At 46.0% G+C, this 19,941-nt stretch overlaps 1 protein-coding gene across 4 annotated transcripts in view; it reads left to right on the top strand.

Moving 5' to 3' along the window:
- Positions 1-19,941, top strand: part of PEX1 (peroxisomal biogenesis factor 1) — a 122,584-nt gene that overhangs the window by 88,282 nt on the left and 14,361 nt on the right. For all 4 annotated transcript variants that reach the window (XM_068235263.1, XM_068235262.1, XM_068235264.1 and 1 more), the window contains exons 16-19: positions 12,269-12,403; positions 13,858-13,922; positions 15,182-15,324; positions 16,673-16,776. In XM_068235263.1, coding sequence (XP_068091364.1) covers positions 12,269-12,403; positions 13,858-13,922; positions 15,182-15,324; positions 16,673-16,776 — 447 coding nt within the window. The remainder of the gene's footprint in view (positions 1-12,268; positions 12,404-13,857; positions 13,923-15,181; positions 15,325-16,672; positions 16,777-19,941) is intronic.

Below are 19,941 nucleotides of genomic sequence, written 5' to 3'. Positions count from 1 at the left end.
GGTTAGAGTTAGGCTTTCACGAGGTAGTCAGTTAGGGTTTGGCATCGGATGAGGTGGTCGGTTAGGGCTAGGCAGGCATCGATGAGGAGGTTGGTTAGGGTTTGGAATCGGTAAAGGGACAGCTCGTGTAAGAGTAGGGTTTAGCTTTAGCAACTACCACTGCCCAATCGTAGAATATCTGTAATTTTACTGATATTCTACTAGAGGCTTTTTCCAGCTCCCAAATTTACTTGGCAACCTTTTTTTGCATGTTCGCAACAGGCCACATAGCTAAACACAACTAAGTCACCACCTTCCATTGCCTCAAGCCCACCAAGATGAGAAGAGTAGGTGGAAAATGGCAGTGTGGGCGGCCAGAGTGCACCGCTGATCTGCGCTGCAGCTGGTGTAGTGCAGGGACAGGGGTAGGGAGGAGAATGCAGTACCCACACCGCCCACCATGCTACTCTCACTTTCACAGGGGGCACTGATTAAGCATCGGATCTCCGCCCCCTAACTACAGGCCTGCATCTGCCGGACTGGAGCCAGGTGGTGAGCGAGATCACCCTTCACCTATGCTGAGAGACGGGACATTTGGGAATAGAGGGGATCCTCCTCTGCCACATAAGGCGCCTGTAGGCACTCGCCTACAGTGCCTTACGGTAAATCCAGCCCTGTGCACAAGCGCAGGTGTGCTGCACCCGCTCGGCTCTGAGTTACTGCACAGGCACAGTACGTCTGCACTAGTGCATGAAGAGCAATGTGGTCATGATCAGAATTCCAACAAGCTGTTGTTGGATTTCTTTTGGTGGTCCACTTGTGGCTATGGTAGGGGCCTGGAGAACATTGGAAACCTCTGCAGGATCCAGACACCTCCCTCTAACTAGCTATCTTTTTGTTTTGTTTCTCTTCCTGGGTTTTTGCCTCGGTTACAGTTCTGTTTTAATTAACGCAGCTGCCAATTAAAGGACATGGAAGTGAGAAGAATATTAAAGCTGCCATAGCTATTTCTCTTTAAAGGGACTCCAAGCACCTCTCATGGGCATGCGTTGAAGACAGACGACTTCCAACAAAATCGTGCTATGACCCCTCTGGGGGAGCCTCTTGCAGTGGCCATGCGTGTCACTTCCTCTTCTTGCTTCATTCAGTGATGCACTTCTCTAACAGAGAAGACAGGGGTGACCTGGAAGTTATAACATAGCCAAGATGGCAGCCGCAATTTTTAAATTGAAATTAAATGAAAACTATTTGGTGTAGAACGACGATTCAGGCATCATATGAAAGAGGTGAGCACAAGCTACAAAAAGGTATGCATCTGTAAGTACTTTGCAGTACTGGTTGGAGTCTCTAGGCATACCCATGAGAGGTACTCGGAGTCCCACTTAAAGAGAACCCGAGGTGGGTTTGAAGAATATTATCTGCATACAGAGGCTGAATCTGCTTATACAGCCCAGCCTCTGTTGCTATCCCAAACCCCCCTAAGGTCCCCCTGCACTCTGCAATCCCTCATAAATCACAGCCACGCTGCTGACAAACAGCTTGTCAGAGCTGGCTGTGTTTATAGTGTCAGTCTGCTGCTCTCCCCACCTCCTGCAGCACTCCAGTCCCCGCCTGCATCCCTTCCCTCCCTGCTGATTGGAGGGAAGGGACGGGGGCAGGGACCGGAGCTATGCAGGAGGAGGGGGAGCAGCTGAGACTGACACTACAGATTTAAACACAGCCTCACAGCGTGGCTGTGATTTATGAGGGATTGCAGAGTGCAGGGGGACCTTAGTGGGGTTTGGGCTAGAAATAGAGGCTGAGCTGTATAGACAGATCCAGCCTCTGTATGCAGATAACATTCTTTAAACACACCTCGGGTTCTCTATAAAGAGAAACTCCGATCAAGAATTGAACTTTATCCCAATCAGTAGCTGATACCTCCTTATACATGACAAATCTATTGCATTTCACAAACAGACCATCAGGGGGCGCTGTATGACTGATATTGTGGTGAAACCCCTCCCACAAGAAGCTCTGAATACCGCGGTACTCTGGGCAAACTGCCACAATGTAACAATGTTCACAGACAGGAAATGGCTGTTTACAGCTGTCTGTAACAGCCAGAACAGCTAGAAACAGCTACATAACCTGCCCACAGTAACAATGTCACCATGTAATACATGTCAGAATGTAAATCAGGGAAAGGAAAGATTTTACAATGGGCAAACACTGACTAAATCATTTATACATAATTATTGTAAAAATGAAGCACTTTTTTTATTACATTATTTTCACTGGAGTTCCTCTTTAAGCACCGCCTAACGCCGATAGGCGGCGGCGGGTTTAAGTGGTTATTACATGGAAACGGTCGCTCGTTCGAGCGGCCTTTCCATGTCAGTTCACGGAGACTGTCTCCGTGAACAGTGTGCGAGCCGCCGAACGCAACTCGCACGCCTAATGTAAACACGCGGGGAAGAAATCCCCACTGTTTACATCAATACGGCAGATCGGCGATCCCCGGCCTCTGAGTGCCCGGGGATCGTCGTCATTTGATAGGCTGAAGCCTATCCTTCATGGCGCAGGACGGATATCTATTCTGCACATATTCGCCGCTTTGACGATTCTGAAATTGTGACCTTGGTGATCACGATTTCGATTTAAATTCGATTTATCTTTCAGGCCTAACCCACACTACACAATACTGCTTGCGATAAGGCAGAGCATTGACTAAAGCACAGAACGGAACCTGGACAAGCAGCACAACGCTTGACATGTATGTGGGCAGGGTTGCACCTAGACACTGGCTGCCAACTACAGGAAAAAAAAAAAAGATTTATGCAAAGTACCGCTAAAGTTGCATGAAACCATAATTTATAATAATCATCTGGGATTGTACACCCCCATGGTAGGCAAGTTCTTTTGCCATTCCACTTTCTATTTCCTGCTTGACGACATGCATGCACCACTCCCTTGATCATCACCCCCCCCCCCCCCCAACAGGTGCACAGAGATCTCACCACCAGAGCCCCTGAGAGATAGAAGAATCAAGTAGGGGGAGGAGCCTCTGGTAATGGGTGCAGCAGGTGTGCAGAGCTGGGAACTCAGGTGCACAGAGATCTCACCACCAGAGCCCCTGAGAGATAGAGGAATCCAGCAGGGGGAGGAGCCTCTGGTAATGGGTGCAGCAGGTGTGCAGAGCTGGGAACTCAGGTGCACAGAGATCTCACCACCAGAGCCCCTGAGATAGGAGAGACCAGGAGGAAGGGGGGGGGGGGGGTTACCTCTGGTAATTGGTGCAGAAGGTGGTCAGAGTTGGGATGATCCTCACACTAAGAGGTTTGGCGCTTCACAGTGTAAAAAAGACTGAACGGGTTTTTCCAAAAATATCATAAATATATATGCTTCACTGTTAATGCTTCACTCTTTATAAAACTGACCAAATATCCATTAAAAAAATGACAGGCACGCATATGCTTCACTGATATTACTTTACTCTTGCTGATTTCAGGAAAAATGTTTTTTGCCAAAAAGCAACCCTTTCAGATATACAATCGCCCCCTCTCGATATCAGTTCACATACACACTAAGAGAGGTTTGGAGCTTCACAGTGTAAAAAGGACTGAACAAATTTTTACCAGAAAAAAACATGAATACATATATATGATTCACTGTTAATGCTTCACTCTGTATAAAACTAAACAAATTTCCACTAAAAACATATAACAGTCCTTTTTACACTGAAGTGTCAAACATCTGTTAGTATGTATGTGAACTGATAACGAGAGGGGGCCATTGTGTAAGGGTTGCTTTTTGGCAAAAAATTGTTTTCCCTGAAATTAGCAAGAGTGAAGTAATATCAGTGAAGCATATGCGTGTCTGTCATATTTTTTAGTGGACATTTGGTCAGTTTTATAAAGAGTGAAGCATTAACAGTGAAGCATATATATATTTATGATTTTGGGGGGAAAAACCTGTTCAGTATTTTTTACACTGTGAAGCGCCAAACCTTTCTTAGTGTGTATGTGGATTGTTATAACGAGAAGGGGGAGATCGTGTATCTAAAAGGGTTGTTGTTGTTTTTTTTTGGCAAAAAGTCGTTTTTCCCGAAACTAGCAAGAGTGAAGTAATATCAGTGAAGCATATGCATGCCTGTCATTTTTTAAGTGAACATTTGGTCAGTTTTATAAAGAGTGAAGCATTAACAGTGAAGCATATATATATATATATATATATAAAATGATTTTTGGGGGAAAAACCTGTTCGGTCTTTTTTACACTGTGAAGCGCCAAACCTCTCTTGGTGTGTATGAGAGCTGGGATGATCACAGACCTGAATCACGAGTAATCACGAGTGATTCAAATGAGGCTTAATTAGCCCATGCGTTATGTACTGGTAGGAGAAGGGGGGGCTTGCAGGGGGTGGAGACATACTTTGTCAAGCTACCTACAGGGGAGGACAAGGGCGGCTGGATGATGTAAGAGGGGATTCCCCCTGCGTGACACATGAGGAGGAGAAGGGGGGTGGGGGTGTTTGACATAAGAGGGGATTCCCTCTGCAGTGTTACCCCCCTACATCTGCCGGACAGGATATGAAAGGGGAGAGCTGCATGACTACAGGACATGATACGGGATCTGGCACAAAATGAATGGGGAGAGCTGCAGGACTACAAGACATGATATGGGATCTGGCACAACATGAATTGGGAGAGCTGCAGGACTACAGGATGACAGCACAAGATCTCACACTGCAGGAGGCATAGTTAGAGAAAAAATAATAATACTTTATCAAGGCGTGTGCCAGTACAGTGCAGGGCAGCAGCAGAAGCCATAGCTGTCACTTTCCTGTAACAGGGCGACTGATGATGACCTCATGACACAGGGCTGTAAATCTCATTCTGTGGGCGTGAATGGGCATGTCTAACTCCAACTGTAACACCGCCCACAGAATCAGACTCTGCACCTCCCATGGAGTGAGAGCTGCAAAATGGAGGGAGAGAGTTGCAAGATGGAGCCTGCCATTCTCTTTTATTCATAGTTGTATTGCACACATATATCTACTTTTCTATTGCCCTTCACAAGTGTTTTGTGTCTAATCATTCATTTCAAAGGGATAAGGAGGCTCAAATTAGTGACTTTTTTTGAGTTCAGTTCCTCTTTAAGCATACCTCCCAACATTTTAAGTGTCGAAAGCGGGACACTTAGGCCACGCCCCCAACCCCCTAGTCACGCCCACTAATTTTTTTTTTTTATTAAAATTTTTTTAATTAATTACTCCCGAAAGGGAGGGTGCCAGTGGGAGGGGGAGGAGGGTGGTGAGGGTGACCGAGGGGGGGAAAAGAAAACCCGATCGAGGCACCAGCCCGGGGATGCGTATGCGGCATAGATGCCGCATGGACGCTATTAAGCTTCTCCCTCCCTCCCTCCCTCCTAATGTGCCCCCAGTGTCCCCTTATGTGATTAATTAGAGGGGTTGTCAGTGGAGGGGGGGAGAATGCCCGTCACCGTGGGTGGGGAGGAGGGTGCCACTTTTAGGTGGGGGGGGGGGGCGCCTGGACAGAGAATGGAGGCGGAAAAACTGATCGAGGCTCCAGCCGCGGTACTGAGGGATGCAGGAGCCCGGCTTCAATACTTCCTCCCTCCCTCCGTGAATGCCCCCAAATGTATGTCCGTGTGCCCCCCTCTCCTCCCCTCCCTATAGGCAGAGTGAGCGCAGCGGAGCGGGCAGTCGGGTCCTCTTACCGCTGATGCACGCGTACTGTCTCTGGCATCCGACCTCCATGTGCTTCCTGTGACGTCATAGTAAACAGGAAGCACATGGAGGTCGGATGCCAGAGACAGTACGCGTGCATCAGCCAGCGGTAAGAGGACCCGACTGCCCGCTCCGCTGCGCTCACTCTGCCTATAGGGAGGGGAGGAGAGGGGGGCACACGGACATACATTAGGGGGCATTCACAGAGGGAGGGAGGGAGGAAGTATTGAAGCCGGGCTCCCGCATCCCTCAGTACCGCGGCTGGAGCCTCGATCAGTTTTTCCGCCTCTATTCTCTGCCAGCCGTCGGGATTCGAGAGGGGGGGCCCGGGACAGCGGGAGGGCCCCCCCAAATCGGGAGAATCCCGACGAAAACGGGACGGTTGGGGGGTATGCTTTAAGCCTGGCAGCCTTTCCATCTCACAGGCCACACCTCCTCTGCCCTCAGACAGCCCATCCCAGGACTCAAGTCAGGTATGGACTATGGACAAGGCGGAGAGCCATGATATACGGGGAGCCATAGAGAGTGGCAGCATCAATGTAAACAGCCATCTAGCGACAATCTGTGTGTCGCTTGCGTGACGGTTTTTATAATGGGGGACAGCGGGGGGGTTGGTGGCACAGTATAAGGACACAGAGGCTGGTGATAATATACAAAATGTGCCTCTTTGTCCTATATGAATTGCAGAAACCCACCTTTGGCTCTCTTTAGGGCCCGTTTCCATTATCACGAATCTGCATTGCATGCGTTTTCTGCACGCAGAATCGCATAACCAATACAAGTTAATTAGCCTGTTTCCACTTGTCAGGACAACAGTGTTTTTCTGTACAGGAAAAATCTGCACAGCAGAGCCATCAGAATTCGCACACTGCCTTGTGCATGCAACGTAATTAATAGGAAATTCGCATGCGTTTTCGCGATGCGAATTTTCCATGCAAATAAGCGTACGTTTTTGCATAAAATCAATGTAAGGGCCGTTTCGACGAGTGCGGTGCAATTTCTATGTGGAAAACGCATAAACGAATTCACATGCGCATGCAAATTTAAATGCAAATTTTCATTCGCATGCGTTTTCGCGTTCCTGTGTAAGGATGTGAATTTAACTATATCAGTGCCTGTGTGCTCTTACATTTATTTTACACATGCAGATTCGCTGTAGTGGAAACGGCCCTAAAAGCACACAGGTACTGACATGGTTAAAATTCGCAGACTTACTAACATGTGCGAAAACGTGCGCAAATTCGCTTCTGCATTTTCGATAACAAACTCGCATTGCACAAGTGGAAATGGGCCCTTACAGTATGCCTATACCCACTACGCTGGTATACTCTACTTAGGGCTCGTTTCCACTATTGCGGTGCGGAATCGCCTGGATTCCACCGCGGACGAAATCGCATGCGGATGCGTTTCTGCATGCGTTTTTCCCTGCGATTTCGCATGGCTAAGTAATAGGCGATTTTAATCATGTCACTGCCTGTGTAAATTTACATTACATTCCATGCGAAATCGCGGGAAAAAACGCATGACAAAGCCGCATGCGATTTCCCTATTAAAAGCATTGCGGGCGAATCGCACGCATTCCAGCCGCACGCGAAATCTGACGGCTCTGCCATGCAGATTTCCCCCGCACACCAAAACGCTCCCGCACGACGCACAAGTGGAAACAGTCCCATCCACTTGTATTGGCTGTGCGAATCCGCATGCGGATTCGCTATAGTGGAAACGAGCCCTACGTCTATTATTTGACAGTATAACAAAATGGTGGATGTGGTCCCCGACAACCTGGGTGTACATACCTCTGCCCTCAATACTGAAGATTATGAATTATTACAACCCGGCTGGACTTTGGTAGGAAGAGCTGGTATACATCAGAGATAGTACACCTTGTCATCAGGAACAGCTGAGACCCCCTCACACATCCACATGTATATAAATAGGCTCAATTTGTTTATAAAGTCAAAGTCGCATTTATCATTCAACTTATGGTGACAACAACATACCCCACACAAAGACAATAATTTTACAATAGTCTGGCTACATAGATTCATTAGCAAAGTTCTGCATCTAAATATGTAACGTTAATTACAAAATAAGGCTCCTCATAATCAAAGTTGGCCAGCGCAATGCCTCATCATGGGACAGACCAAATGATTTGCATAGCTCCGCCTCCTTCTGACTGTATTAAGCCTGGCAGCCTTTCCATCCGCCTCCTTCTGACTGTATTAAGCCTGGCAGCCTTTCCATCTCACAGGCCACACCTCCTCTGCCCTCAGACAGCCCATCCCAGGACTCAAGTCAGGTATGGACTATGGACAAGGCGGAGAGCCATGATATACGGGGAGCCATAGAGAGTGGCAGCATCAATGTAAACAGCCATCTAGCGACAATCTGTGTGTCGCTTGCGTGACGGTTTTTATAATGGGGGACAGCGGGGGGGTTGGTGGCACAGTATAAGGCAGGGCTGTGGAGTCAGAGTCGTGGAGTCGGAGTCGGGCAATTTTGGGTGCCTGGAGTCGGAGTCGGGAAAAAATGCACCGACTCCTAATGAATTTGTAACTGTAATTAAAATAGAAAATATGATAAAATGTTCTATTTCTCAGATAATAGTCATTAAAAATAATGTATATATACAGTATATATACAGTAATAGCTGTGCTTAGTCCACAAAAATGAAATAAACCAATCAAAATTAGTTACTTGTGCTGCTTCAATAAAGCAGTCCCCGTATTTTTAAGGTCAGATATACATATCTGATTGTGACTGTATATATGATGTGTACACAGGAATCTCTTATATATACTAAATAACATCTATGCTGTAAGAATAAAGCCTGATGTGTAGCTGTGTCACTAATAGAGATGGTCAACGAGATGGAAATAATTCTGCATTGATGCTGATTTATGCAAATGTATGCACTCCCTTTGCTGATGAAATCAAATAATTTGATATGTTGTTAAAATTTGGTTTGGTGACTACAAATTAAAGGGTACCTGAGACGGATGAAAAGTAAAGTTTTATACATACCTGGGGCTTCCTCCAGCCCTCTTCAGGCTAATCAGTCCCTCGCTGTCCTTCACCACCCGGATCTTCTGCTATGAGTCCTGGTAATTCAGCCAGTCAGCGCTGTCCGGCCGCATGCCGCTCCCACAGCCAGGAACATTCTGCACCTGCGCAATAGTGCTGCACAGGTGTAGTATGCTCCTGGCGGCGGAGTGTGTGCATGCGCACTACGCCTGACTGGCTCAAGTACCTGGACTCATAGCAGAAGATCCAGGTGGCGGAGGAGGACAACGAGGGACTGATTATCCTGAAGGCGGCTGGAGGAAGCCCCAGGTATGTATAAAACTTTAATTTCATCTGTCTCAGGTTTACTTTGTTACACAGTAGTACTATACTCTACATATGCACTCCCCACAGAGCTGCAGGGAATCCACTGAGAATGCTGTGCACATTGAACACAGAGGTGTTGTCTGTTTACAATCTCCTCATTCCCCTGCAGAGTACCTGCACATCATTCTTACATGTACCCACACTTACATTGCCTAGGGCCTGATAGATGTTCTTTGTTCCGGTTTGTACCTTTTACAAGTACTCTTACCAAGGACTAGTTTTAGTCTAAAGGGAATAAATATAGTAGTCTACATATCCTTCTCACTTCAGTTGTCTTGTAAAATTCCTAAGCGTTGGCAGTTAAGAGACGAATTTCATGTTACATACTTTTAATCAACAAAATTGTAATATGCAAATTAGAGGAGTCGGAGTCGTGGAGTCGGAGTCGGAGTCGGTGGAATCCTAAACTGAGGAGTCGGAGTCGGTGGATTTTTGGACCGACTCCACAGCCCTGGTATCTGGAAGGGTGCAGGCATGGCACGTGCCCCAGGCGCCCTCCCTCTTCAAACAACAGGGGGGCGCAGTGCTGCTGACAGCATTCCTGAGTCTAAGGGAGTTACAATCATCCAGCAGCCTGGCCGTCTCAGTCTTTGTCATATATCTGCATTAGAAGCTATTAAGAGGTGAGCTCCAAACTTTTCCCTCTCTCCCTACCACAGATCATGTCTCAGTCCCCTGAGATAGCAGCAGATGCTTTTGGTCTGGAGGTTACAGGATCTCCCAATCATTCTCCTCTCTGGCATTCACACATTCCTCAGCCTTATCTCAGTGTGCTGTTTACTTACTTTTATTTATGACACTCTCTGCACTTTAACCATTAGGCTACGTTTCCACTGTAGAGTGACATTTTTGCCTGCAAAAAATCGTATAAGATTTTTCTGATTGGTGAAAATTTGCATGTAAATTTTTACGTCGTTTTATGCGAATTTTCGTACGTGAACATTTGCATTAGTTAAATATAACATCTGCCTAGTAACAGCTTAGTCAGGACTGCTGACAACTTCCTGTAACCATGGATCTAATGCGAAATTTCGGGCAAATAACGCGAAAATTCGCATTTTAGTACTTGCCATGGGCGCTGTTTTACCTAGATACGCCACTGTTAATCAAATCAGTTGAAAATTCTTACCACAATAAGCATGCTCAATTGATGATTAGATTGATTTAGAGCCGAAATCAGTCCAATGTATTGATTGAGCATGCTGGAAAATCTCATCCCGTCAGTCTATTGGGTGCACGGTGGTATCAGCAATCGATATCATGACGACCAATGAATGCAACGGACACCAAACATGCACCACGTTTTGGCGCTGGGGGTGACAGCAGAGGAGACCGGGAGTCACGGCAGTGGGACAAGTGAGATTTTACATTGCACAGGCATCGGGAGAGAAATTTACAATTGAGGAGCTGCCAGGCAGGCGACAAAGGCCTCACTAGGCCGGTTCCCAGGGGCATAACAATAGACCCTGCAAGGGATGCAGCTGCAGGGGGGCACAGAAGCCACAGGGGGGCCCGTCCTGAGATGATGACTGCTGTGTTCTAATGAGTGCATCTGCTCAGCCATTAATAACGAATCATACAAAGTTTTGTAGACCGAGATTTGTAGACAGTCCCTATTCAGTGTGCAGAGGGGGGCCATCCAAAGTTTTGCAGGGAGGGCCAGTGATTTCTAGTTATGCCCCTGCCAGTTCCTGATAGATTTCATTGTGAAATGAGCTGTATGAGCCAGCAACAGATCTCTTTCATCAGATTAGATCAGAGAAAGATCTGTCTCTTTTGGTTGATCTGCCCATATATCTGTAGATGCATGGGCACATAAACAGCATTAGAGGCAGAGGATCACCAGAACAGCCAGGCAGTCTGCATTGTTTAAAGCAAGTCTGAAGTTAAAATTAAAAACAAACAAACAAACAGATACTCTGGGAAGGCTCTGGGTCCTATAGAGTCTTTGTTCTCCTCATGATGTCCTTGTTCCCCTGCAGGCTCCTTCATTTGAATCTCCCGCTGTGGGAGACTTTGGAAGTCTTTGGTCTCCCAAAGACCGGCGGCTCTTTACTGCGCACGCATGAGAGTGGGCACTTGCGCGTGCGCCGTACGGAGCGGCCCGTCTTTAGAAGCCTGAGTGCTTCCGAAGACTCTCAAAGCCAGCCCAACGCGGAAGAGAGCAGTGTACGACCCATGGGTCATAAACAGGGGAACCCGAGGGGGAACGCAGAGACCGTGAGAAGGCCGCTCTATAGTAGTGGCAGAATAGTGTATGGTTAAGGCCTCTGACAAAGGAGACCTGTGTTCGAATCTTGGCTCTTCCTGTTCAGTAAGCCAGCACCTTTTCAGTAAGGAGCTCTTTGGGCAAGACTCCCTAACACTGCTACTGCCTACTGAGTGCGCTCTAGTGGCTGCCTCGCAAGCGCTTTGAGTCCGACAGGAGAAAAGTGCTATACAGAAACTGTAATTATTATTATTATTATAGGACCCAGCGCCTTCCTTCTCCTTAGGTGAGTGTCTGTTTTGTGTTTTGTTTTTACTTTTACTTCAGACTCACTTTAAAAGGACATAAATATGGCAGCCTTCATACCCCCCTCTCAGTTCAGGCTACTTTAACCCCAAAACTAATTATGCTAAGTTCAAGCAAAAACAAAACGAAAAAAAAAGATGCAAAAAACATATCTGTTAGGCAGGCTGCATTTCCACTTGTGCGGTGCGGAATCGCCGGGAAATCACAGCAGACGAAATCGCATGCGGGTGCGATTTTGCGTGCGTTTTTCCCGCGATTTCGCATGCGATTTCGCATAGGGTAGTAGGTGGGCGATTTTAACCATGTCACTGCCTTTGTAAATTAACATTACCTCCTATGTGAAATCGCATGCGAATTCGCGGGGAAAAACGCATGCCAAAACCCGCATGCGATTTCCCTATTAGATACATTGTATGCGATTCGCTTAGCGGGGAGTGAATTCTGACGGCTCTGCCGTGCAGATTTTCCCCGCACACAAAAACGCTCCGCACAACGCACAAGTGGAAACAGGCCCATCCACTTGTATTGGCTGTGCGAATCCGCATGCGGACAACGCATGCGGATTCGCTATAGTGGAAATGAGCCCTCACTGTCTGATAAAGTTAATGCATAACAATAAATGTATTTGTATTTCTCATCTTTTTGAATTACAAGTATCCAGAAATCTTCGCAAGTCTCCCTATACGGCACAGATCTGGTGTTCTTCTGTACGGGGCGCCGGGAACTGGGAAGACTCTGCTGGCTGGCGTTATCGCCCATGAAAGTGGCATGAACTTCATCAGCATCAAGGTGAGTTCGTTGTACTTCAGTGTCAGAAGAGCAATCGTCTTATAGACTGTTTTCTAGGGTTTGTGGTTGCTGCATGTGCTGATTTAGGAAGCTTTGGTCTTTTATGCAGGGGTCCCCAACCTTTTCCGGCCCGGGGACCACTTTCTGACTAAATTTTCCCCGGGGACCCCCGGGACCGGGGGGGGGGGGGTGCGGGACGTGGGCGAGGGGGGCTGGGGTGCGGCGGCATAGCTAGCATAGTTGCCCCAGTATAGGGAGTTTAGTTGCCCAGTATAGTTAGTATAGTGCCCAGTATATAGCCAGTATAGTGCCCAGTATATAGCTAGTGTAATGCCCAGTATATAGCCAGTATAGCTAGTATAGTGCCCAGTATATAGCCAGTATAGTGCCCAGTATAGCTAGTATAGTGCCCAGTATATAGCCAGTATAGTGGCCAGTATATAGCTAGTATAGTGGCCAGTATATAGCCAGTATAGTGCCCAGTATAGCTAGTATAGTGCCCAGTATATAGCCAGTATAGTGCCCAGTATATAGCTAGTATAGTGCCCAGTATATAGCCAGTATAGTGCCCAGTATAGCTAGTATAGTGCCCAGTATATAGCCAGTATAGTGCACAGTATATAGCCAGTATAGTGCACAGTATATAGCTAGTATAGTGCCCAGTATATAGCCAGTATAGTGCCCAGTATAGCTAGTATAGTGCCCAGTATAGCGGCCAGTATATAGCTAGTATAGTGCCCAGTATAGCGGCCAGGATATAGCCAGTATAGTGCACAGTATATAGCCAGTATAGTGCACAGTATATAGCTAGTATAGTGCACAGTATATAGCCAGTATAGTGCCCAGTATAGCTAGTATAGTGCCCAGTATAGCAGCCAGTATATAGCTAGTATAGTGCCCAGTATATAGCCAGTATAGTGCCCAGTATAGCTAGTATAGTGCCCAGTATAGCAGCCAGTATATAGCTAGTATAATGCCCAGTAATATGCCCTAGTATGGGTAGGTAGTGCCCACACACCACCGGTGGCCGCCGCTCCGGTTACCTTATGGGCTGGCGGCCACTTGTCCGTATCCGCTCTCCTCTTAGCCGCATCTCCTACTGAAAGGAGGAAGGAAGCAGGGCAGCGGCTTCCTGTAGAGGCGATATGCATCGCCGTTACCATGGGAACCGCTGCCGTTTCCTTCCTCCTTTCAGCAGCCGTGTGACGCAATGCTGTTGAAGCTGCAGCAAAAAGGAGAGCGGCTATGGGGAATATAAGGAAGCGGCCGCCCGCTCATAAGGTAACAGGAGCGGCGGCCGTGGGAAGGGGAGAGGGAGAAAGGCCAGATCCGCCGCAGCCCCCCAGAAAACTGGCCACGGACCACCAGATTTATAGGCAGATTTTGGCAGAGAGGGTCTGTAGAGTAAAAAGTTTGTTCTGTTCCACTCATAACTTTTGATTACATTTCTTTAGGGTCCGGAACTTCTCAGCAAATATATTGGAGCAAGTGAGCAAGCGGTACGAGACGTCTTCATAAGGTAATCGTTTATATCTCGTAAAATTGTGTGCAGAGAGCCATTTAACCCTTTAGCAGCCAATTTATTTAAAGGCTTGTAAGTGCTCCAGGCCAATATATTTTAGCACATTTTTTTTATATTTATTCCATGTAATTGCTTCTCATTACTACTGCTGTAATGTGTATTTATGACCACTTGTCACTGGGGGGCAGTGTGTGACAACAATAAAGGATTTTTGCTTTTAGTTTCTATATGTTCTGCTAGTAGAGGGAGATCAAAGCATTCCAAGAATTTACAGCACAAGGAGTTCTGCCGAGGCCAAAAGCAGCACACTTATCTCAAATGAGAGAATTCTATTGAAGCTGCTACAATGCCACGAGGACTTGCTAGTGGCTGGGCTGTGCATGCGCGGAAGTGCTTGAATGGCTGCGGCTGGCCAGATTTCCGTCAGTGATAACAAGACAACGGAGAGGATGGCGAGGGAGCCCAAGCCCCTAATGGGGCTGGAGGAAGCCCCAGGTAAGTATAAATACACCTACAGTCAAAATCTCAGGTACACTTACAGAAAAAAAATACTTAAAGGATACCCGAAGTGACATGATGAAATAGACATGTGTATGTACAGTGCCTAGCACACAAATAACTATGCTGTGTTCCTTTTTTTCTTTCTCTGCCTGAAAAAGTTAAATATCAGGTATGTAAGTGGCTAACTCAGTCCTGACTCAGACAGGAAGTGACTACAGTGTGACCCTCACTGATAAGAAATTCCAACTATAAAACACTTTCCTAGGAGAAAATGGCTTCTGAGAGCAAGAAAGAGATAAAAAGGGGAATTTCTTATCAGTGAGAGTCACGCTGTAGTCACTTCCTGTCTGAGTCAGGACTGAGTTAGCCACTTACATACCTGATATTTAACTCTTTCAGGCAGAGAAAGAAAAAAGGAACACAGCATAGTTATTTGTGTGCTAGGCACTGTACATACCGATGTCTATCTCATCATGTCACATGTCACTTCGGGTATCCTTTAAATTCACTTGTAAAATGTGCAATGTAACTGCTGGTGTCAGTGAAAAATAAGAAAAGTCAGGGCCCCTTTTGTGGATTGTAGAACTCCGCATGCAATCCTGAGTCCACCAGCGCTTTTTTTTTGTGATCATTAGCAATCGCTGTAACCTGCAGGAACTGTGCTGCAGGAGCCGTCCAGATTGACATTTTCTCAGAGATGACTGGTTTCTTGTGTTTTCTCTCGTTTATTCTGTGTGCTTCTTGTGTGCTTGCAGAGCCCAGGCTGCTAAGCCCTGCATCTTATTCTTCGATGAGTTTGACTCCATTGCCCCGCGGCGAGGCCATGACAACACCGGCGTGACGGACAGAGTGGTGAACCAGATGCTGACGCAGCTAGACGGGGTGGAGGGGTTACACGGTAAGATGGTGATCGCTGGTGAAACATTGTCGCTAGTGATCACGTGTCACTGTCAACTCATGCAGAATCACGTATGCTCATCAGATTGATCAGCTGATAGATCTGTAACGGTGGGCACAAATCTACCGATTTTGAGGCTCGATTGACCATCCGATTAAGTAATTTTATCGAATCTGATCATAATCTGTGCCACAACATGTCCTCCCGATCGATGATTCTATTCGATTTCGGGTGGAAAGCATCGATGGATCATGCTGGAAAATCTCAGTCGCGCGTGCTTGATTGGATGCGTGACAGTAATTGCGTGTGATAACTCGACGACTGCATTCGCGGTGGACCCCTGGCTGGGCTAGTGTCTGACAAGACCACCTTCCCCCCCCCCTCCCTCGCCTATCCACTGGCGGGACTCCCGGGGTCATCCGCCGCTGCCGTGAGTGTGTGATGTCATACACACACCATGTGGTCATTGGAACAGGCACTAGCGGTAAGGGCGTAGGAGGCCTTGAGTCGCACCAGTGGGCAGGTGTGAATTTATATAGCACGGGCTCTGGGGGAAGGGGGGCACTACATTTTCCACGGGGGGGGGGGGGGGGGGGGGAGGGGGCTCAGGGGATTGCAGGCATACAGCAAAGGTGGCGTCACTAGGCTGCTTCATGATAGATTTCATGGTGAAATCTATTGGAAATTGGTCTGCAATGTATGAGCAGGCAACAAATGTATGGGCACCTTAAAGAGAAACTCCGACCAAGAATTGAACTTTATCCCAATAGGTAGCTGATACCCCCTTTACCATGCGAAATCTTTTCCTTTTCACAAACAGACCATCAGGGGGCGCTGTATGACTGATGTTGTGGTGAAACCCCTCCCACAAAGAAATTTTGAGTACGTACTCTTGGCAGTTTCCTGTCTGTGAACCCTGTTGCATTGTTGGAAATAGCTGTTTACAGCTGTTTCCAACTGCCAAAAAAAAGCATGCAGCAGCTACATCACCTGCCAACAGTAAAAATGTCACCATGTAATAAATGTCAGAATGTAAATCAGGGATTTAAAAGTTTTTACAATGGGCAAACACTGACTAAATTATTTATACATAATTATTGTAAAAATGAAGCACTTTTTAATTACATTATTTTCACTGGAGTTCCTCTTTAAGCCTCTGTTTTGCTGGTGCTGAAACCAGGAAGTGGTCACAGGAAATCAGAGCTTTGCAGATCAGTCAGCTGATCAGGCTGATCATGTTTCTCTATGAGTTAGTCTGACACGACCACCCCTACTGCTCATGCATTTTATATCATAGGATTACTGTGGTGTGATATACTTTATTTTCACTCATTCAACCTTTTCCTAGGAGTTTATGTGCTGGCAGCCACCAGTCGCCCGGATTTGATTGACCCCGCCCTACTGAGACCCGGACGCCTGGATGAATGTCTGTACTGTCCACCTCCAGACCAGGTGAGCTTGCAGACCAAGGATTGGATGCATTTCTATGAAATATTCGTTTTTTTATATATATTTATTTTCCCCAATTCACAGTTCCTTTTTTGAACACTCTCACACTTCCGCTTTCACCCATAGTTATCCGAGACTTTGAAAGTCAAGTAAACCACACAGAGGCGTAGCTATGGTGGGGCAAGGGGGAACATGTGTCCCTGGGTGCAGCACTGCGAGGGCGCTCAGCACGGCCGCTGTACCCCCACATGCATGAAAGGTGGCTTGCTGGCTGCCCGAAGTGCCCCTGCTTCTCTCCCCTCCTCTGCAGAGGAGCGCAGAAATTTTAACAGCAGAAAAAGCAGGGCACGTCTTGCTATCTAAAGGGGGAACATCTGGCTATCTGTAGGAGGGGGGGGGGGGTACATCTGGCTATCTAAAGGGGGCACATTTGTCTAAATGGGAGGAAGGGGGGCACATCTGGCCATCTAAACAGCATTTGCACATTTGACTTTGACCATGACTGCATTCTGATGCCTGACCACGCCCATTTTGTCCAGAGTGGGGAGTAATAACTGTCTTTGTCCCCGGGTGCTGAAAACCCTTGCTAGGCCTCTGACCGCACATGTTCCTTTTATACAAATATGAATAACATTTAACTACCCCCAAATCCTCTGAAGAAGCACCCACAGGCCATGAAAAGTTCAGTAAGCTTCATCGGCGATGAATCGCTGCTTTAGAGCTCGCAGCACATCGCTAAATACTTTTTATAAAAGGCATTTTTTTTTTCAACATAGCTGCGATGAGCTGAATCCTGTTACTCGCCAAGCAGTTGTTTGTATCGAATGATAACAAATGATCGTGGTAGGTAGGACTTGAAACAAGCAGAGTTACAGACTACTCAGCAAGCTCAATGGTGAACCAGAACTCCTAGGAGTGTGAAAAGAGCTACTATGGACCAAAAAGCTCTCTTACTAAAATGTTACACAAAACAGAAGTTTGTCTTCTGAAAACAGAAGGTATTTGCAAAGCTGTTTGATCTCTTTCAGCCCCTTACGCACCACTTTTGGTTCACCATGAGCTGGATGGGTGGTTCAAGTCCTACCCCATAGAGCAGCCTTTCTCAACCTTTTTACCCTGGAGGAACCCTGCAAATAACATTTGGATCTCAAGGAACCCCTGCAAACAATGTTTTGATCTCAAAGAACCCCTGCATTTATTTTACAGGAGGCATGGTCTTTAAAATTAACAATGGTTAATTTGCATATATTCAGCAGTGATGCACTGAGAGACATCTCAAGCTCACTCCAACCTGAAGTATCGCAAATTCTTTCTGTTTTAGGAAAGCAAACTTTTGTTTTTCTTAACATCTTAGTAAGGGGGCTTTTAGGACCATTGTAGTCCCTTACACACTCCAATGAGTTCTGGGTCACCATGAGCTTGCTGGTTAGTCTGTACCTCTCGGATTTACAAGCCCTACTGCATAGAGCCAAATTAATCCATGCCATGCACTGATGAGGATCAAACAATCCGAAACAGTCTGTATGCATGTTTGATTATTATGGCTCTGTACAAATTAACAAGCAGACACATCATTGCATTCCAGCGGTTCTGGAGGTGTGTTTAGCTTCTAAGGGTAGAATGGTTAATTTGCATATATTCAGCAGTGTTGCTCTGGGAGACATCTCAAGCTCACTCCAACCTGAATTATTGCAAATTCTTTCTGTTTTAGGAAAGCAAACTTTTGTTTTTCTTAACATCTTAGTAAGGGGGCTTTTAGGACCATTGTAGTCCCTTACACACTCCAATGAGTTCTGGGTCACCATGAGCTTGCTGGTTAGTCTGTACCTCTTTAAAAGTAGGTTAGGCGGCTAATTTCACTATCTCCTATTACACTGCCACTCATTATACTGTCTCCTGACCCCCCCAATTTAGTGCTTCTTTTTATAGTACCCCCTATTATAATGTACTCTATTATACTTCCCCCACGATGTGTGAAAATGCCAGGGAACCCCTGCAGAGTACTCAAGGAACCCTGGTTGAGAAAGCCTACCATAGAGCCATATTAATCCATGCCATGCACTGATAAGGATCAACCAATCCGAAACTGCCTTTATGCATGTTGGATTAGTTTGGGTCTGTAATATTAACAAGCTAACACATCATAGCATTCCAGCGGATCTGGAGGTGTGTTATCTTACAGGGACAACAAAGGTACAATTTGCATATTTAGCAGTGATGCATTGTGGGAGGCATCACGTGCCTCTAACCTGAATAACTGCAAATACCTTATGTTTTAAAGAGACACTGAAGCGGAAAAAAATGATGATATAATGAATTGTATGTGTAGTACAGATAATTACTAGAACATTAGTAGCAAAGAAAATATTCTCATATTTTTACTTTCAGTTATATCGTTGTTTTTTTTATAACATTGCATCATTCTCTAATATTTGCAGTTTACACGCTACTCAGCATTCTAAATGATTTTGCAGAGCAGGCTAGTGAACTTTTGAACTGTCCTCTGCAGGGAAAAAAAATACGGTGACAGACACTTGAGATAATAAGCTTCAGAAGACAGAGCTCTCTGTGACTTTGAAAGTGGTGGAGCTCAACGGCTCTTTGGCATAGATAACAACTGGCGTTTCTTAACACTTCCTGTACTGGAAACAATATTAGACTTATATCTCTGCTGCTAATGTTTTACTTCTTAGCTGTACTACACAACCAATTCATTATATCATCATTTTTTATTCACTTCAGTGTCTCTTTAAGAAGGCAAAGTTCTGTTTACAAGCTCCAAGCGTATTGGAAGAGGTTAATGTTGTATTCTGTACAGCTGGTACAGAATACAACATTAACCTTTTGGACAAAGGACTACGTTTCCCGTAGTTCCTAGTGGTGACTTTTAGCTGGTAAACTGACAATGCTGAATTCTGCAAGTTGCTAGTAGCTCTTAGTTTTGATTGCATTAGTATGGAGAGGAATTACAGTAATATATATAGACTAGCAACAAAAAAAACATGTACAGGCAGTTCCCTACTTACAAACAACTTACATCATTTCAGAGATCCAAACAAAGCTGTCTCCATGTACAAATTATACAGTATGTTTTTTTTTTTAATTACATATTTTTGTTGTTAAAGGGAGTCTGAAGCAAATCTTTTTTGGGGAAAAAGAAAAGAAAAA

Source organism: Hyperolius riggenbachi, chromosome 5 (genome assembly GCF_040937935.1).
Source record: "Hyperolius riggenbachi isolate aHypRig1 chromosome 5, aHypRig1.pri, whole genome shotgun sequence".
Taxonomy (NCBI): Eukaryota; Metazoa; Chordata; class Amphibia; order Anura; family Hyperoliidae; genus Hyperolius; species Hyperolius riggenbachi.
This window is presented reverse-complemented; position numbering and strand designations above follow the sequence as displayed.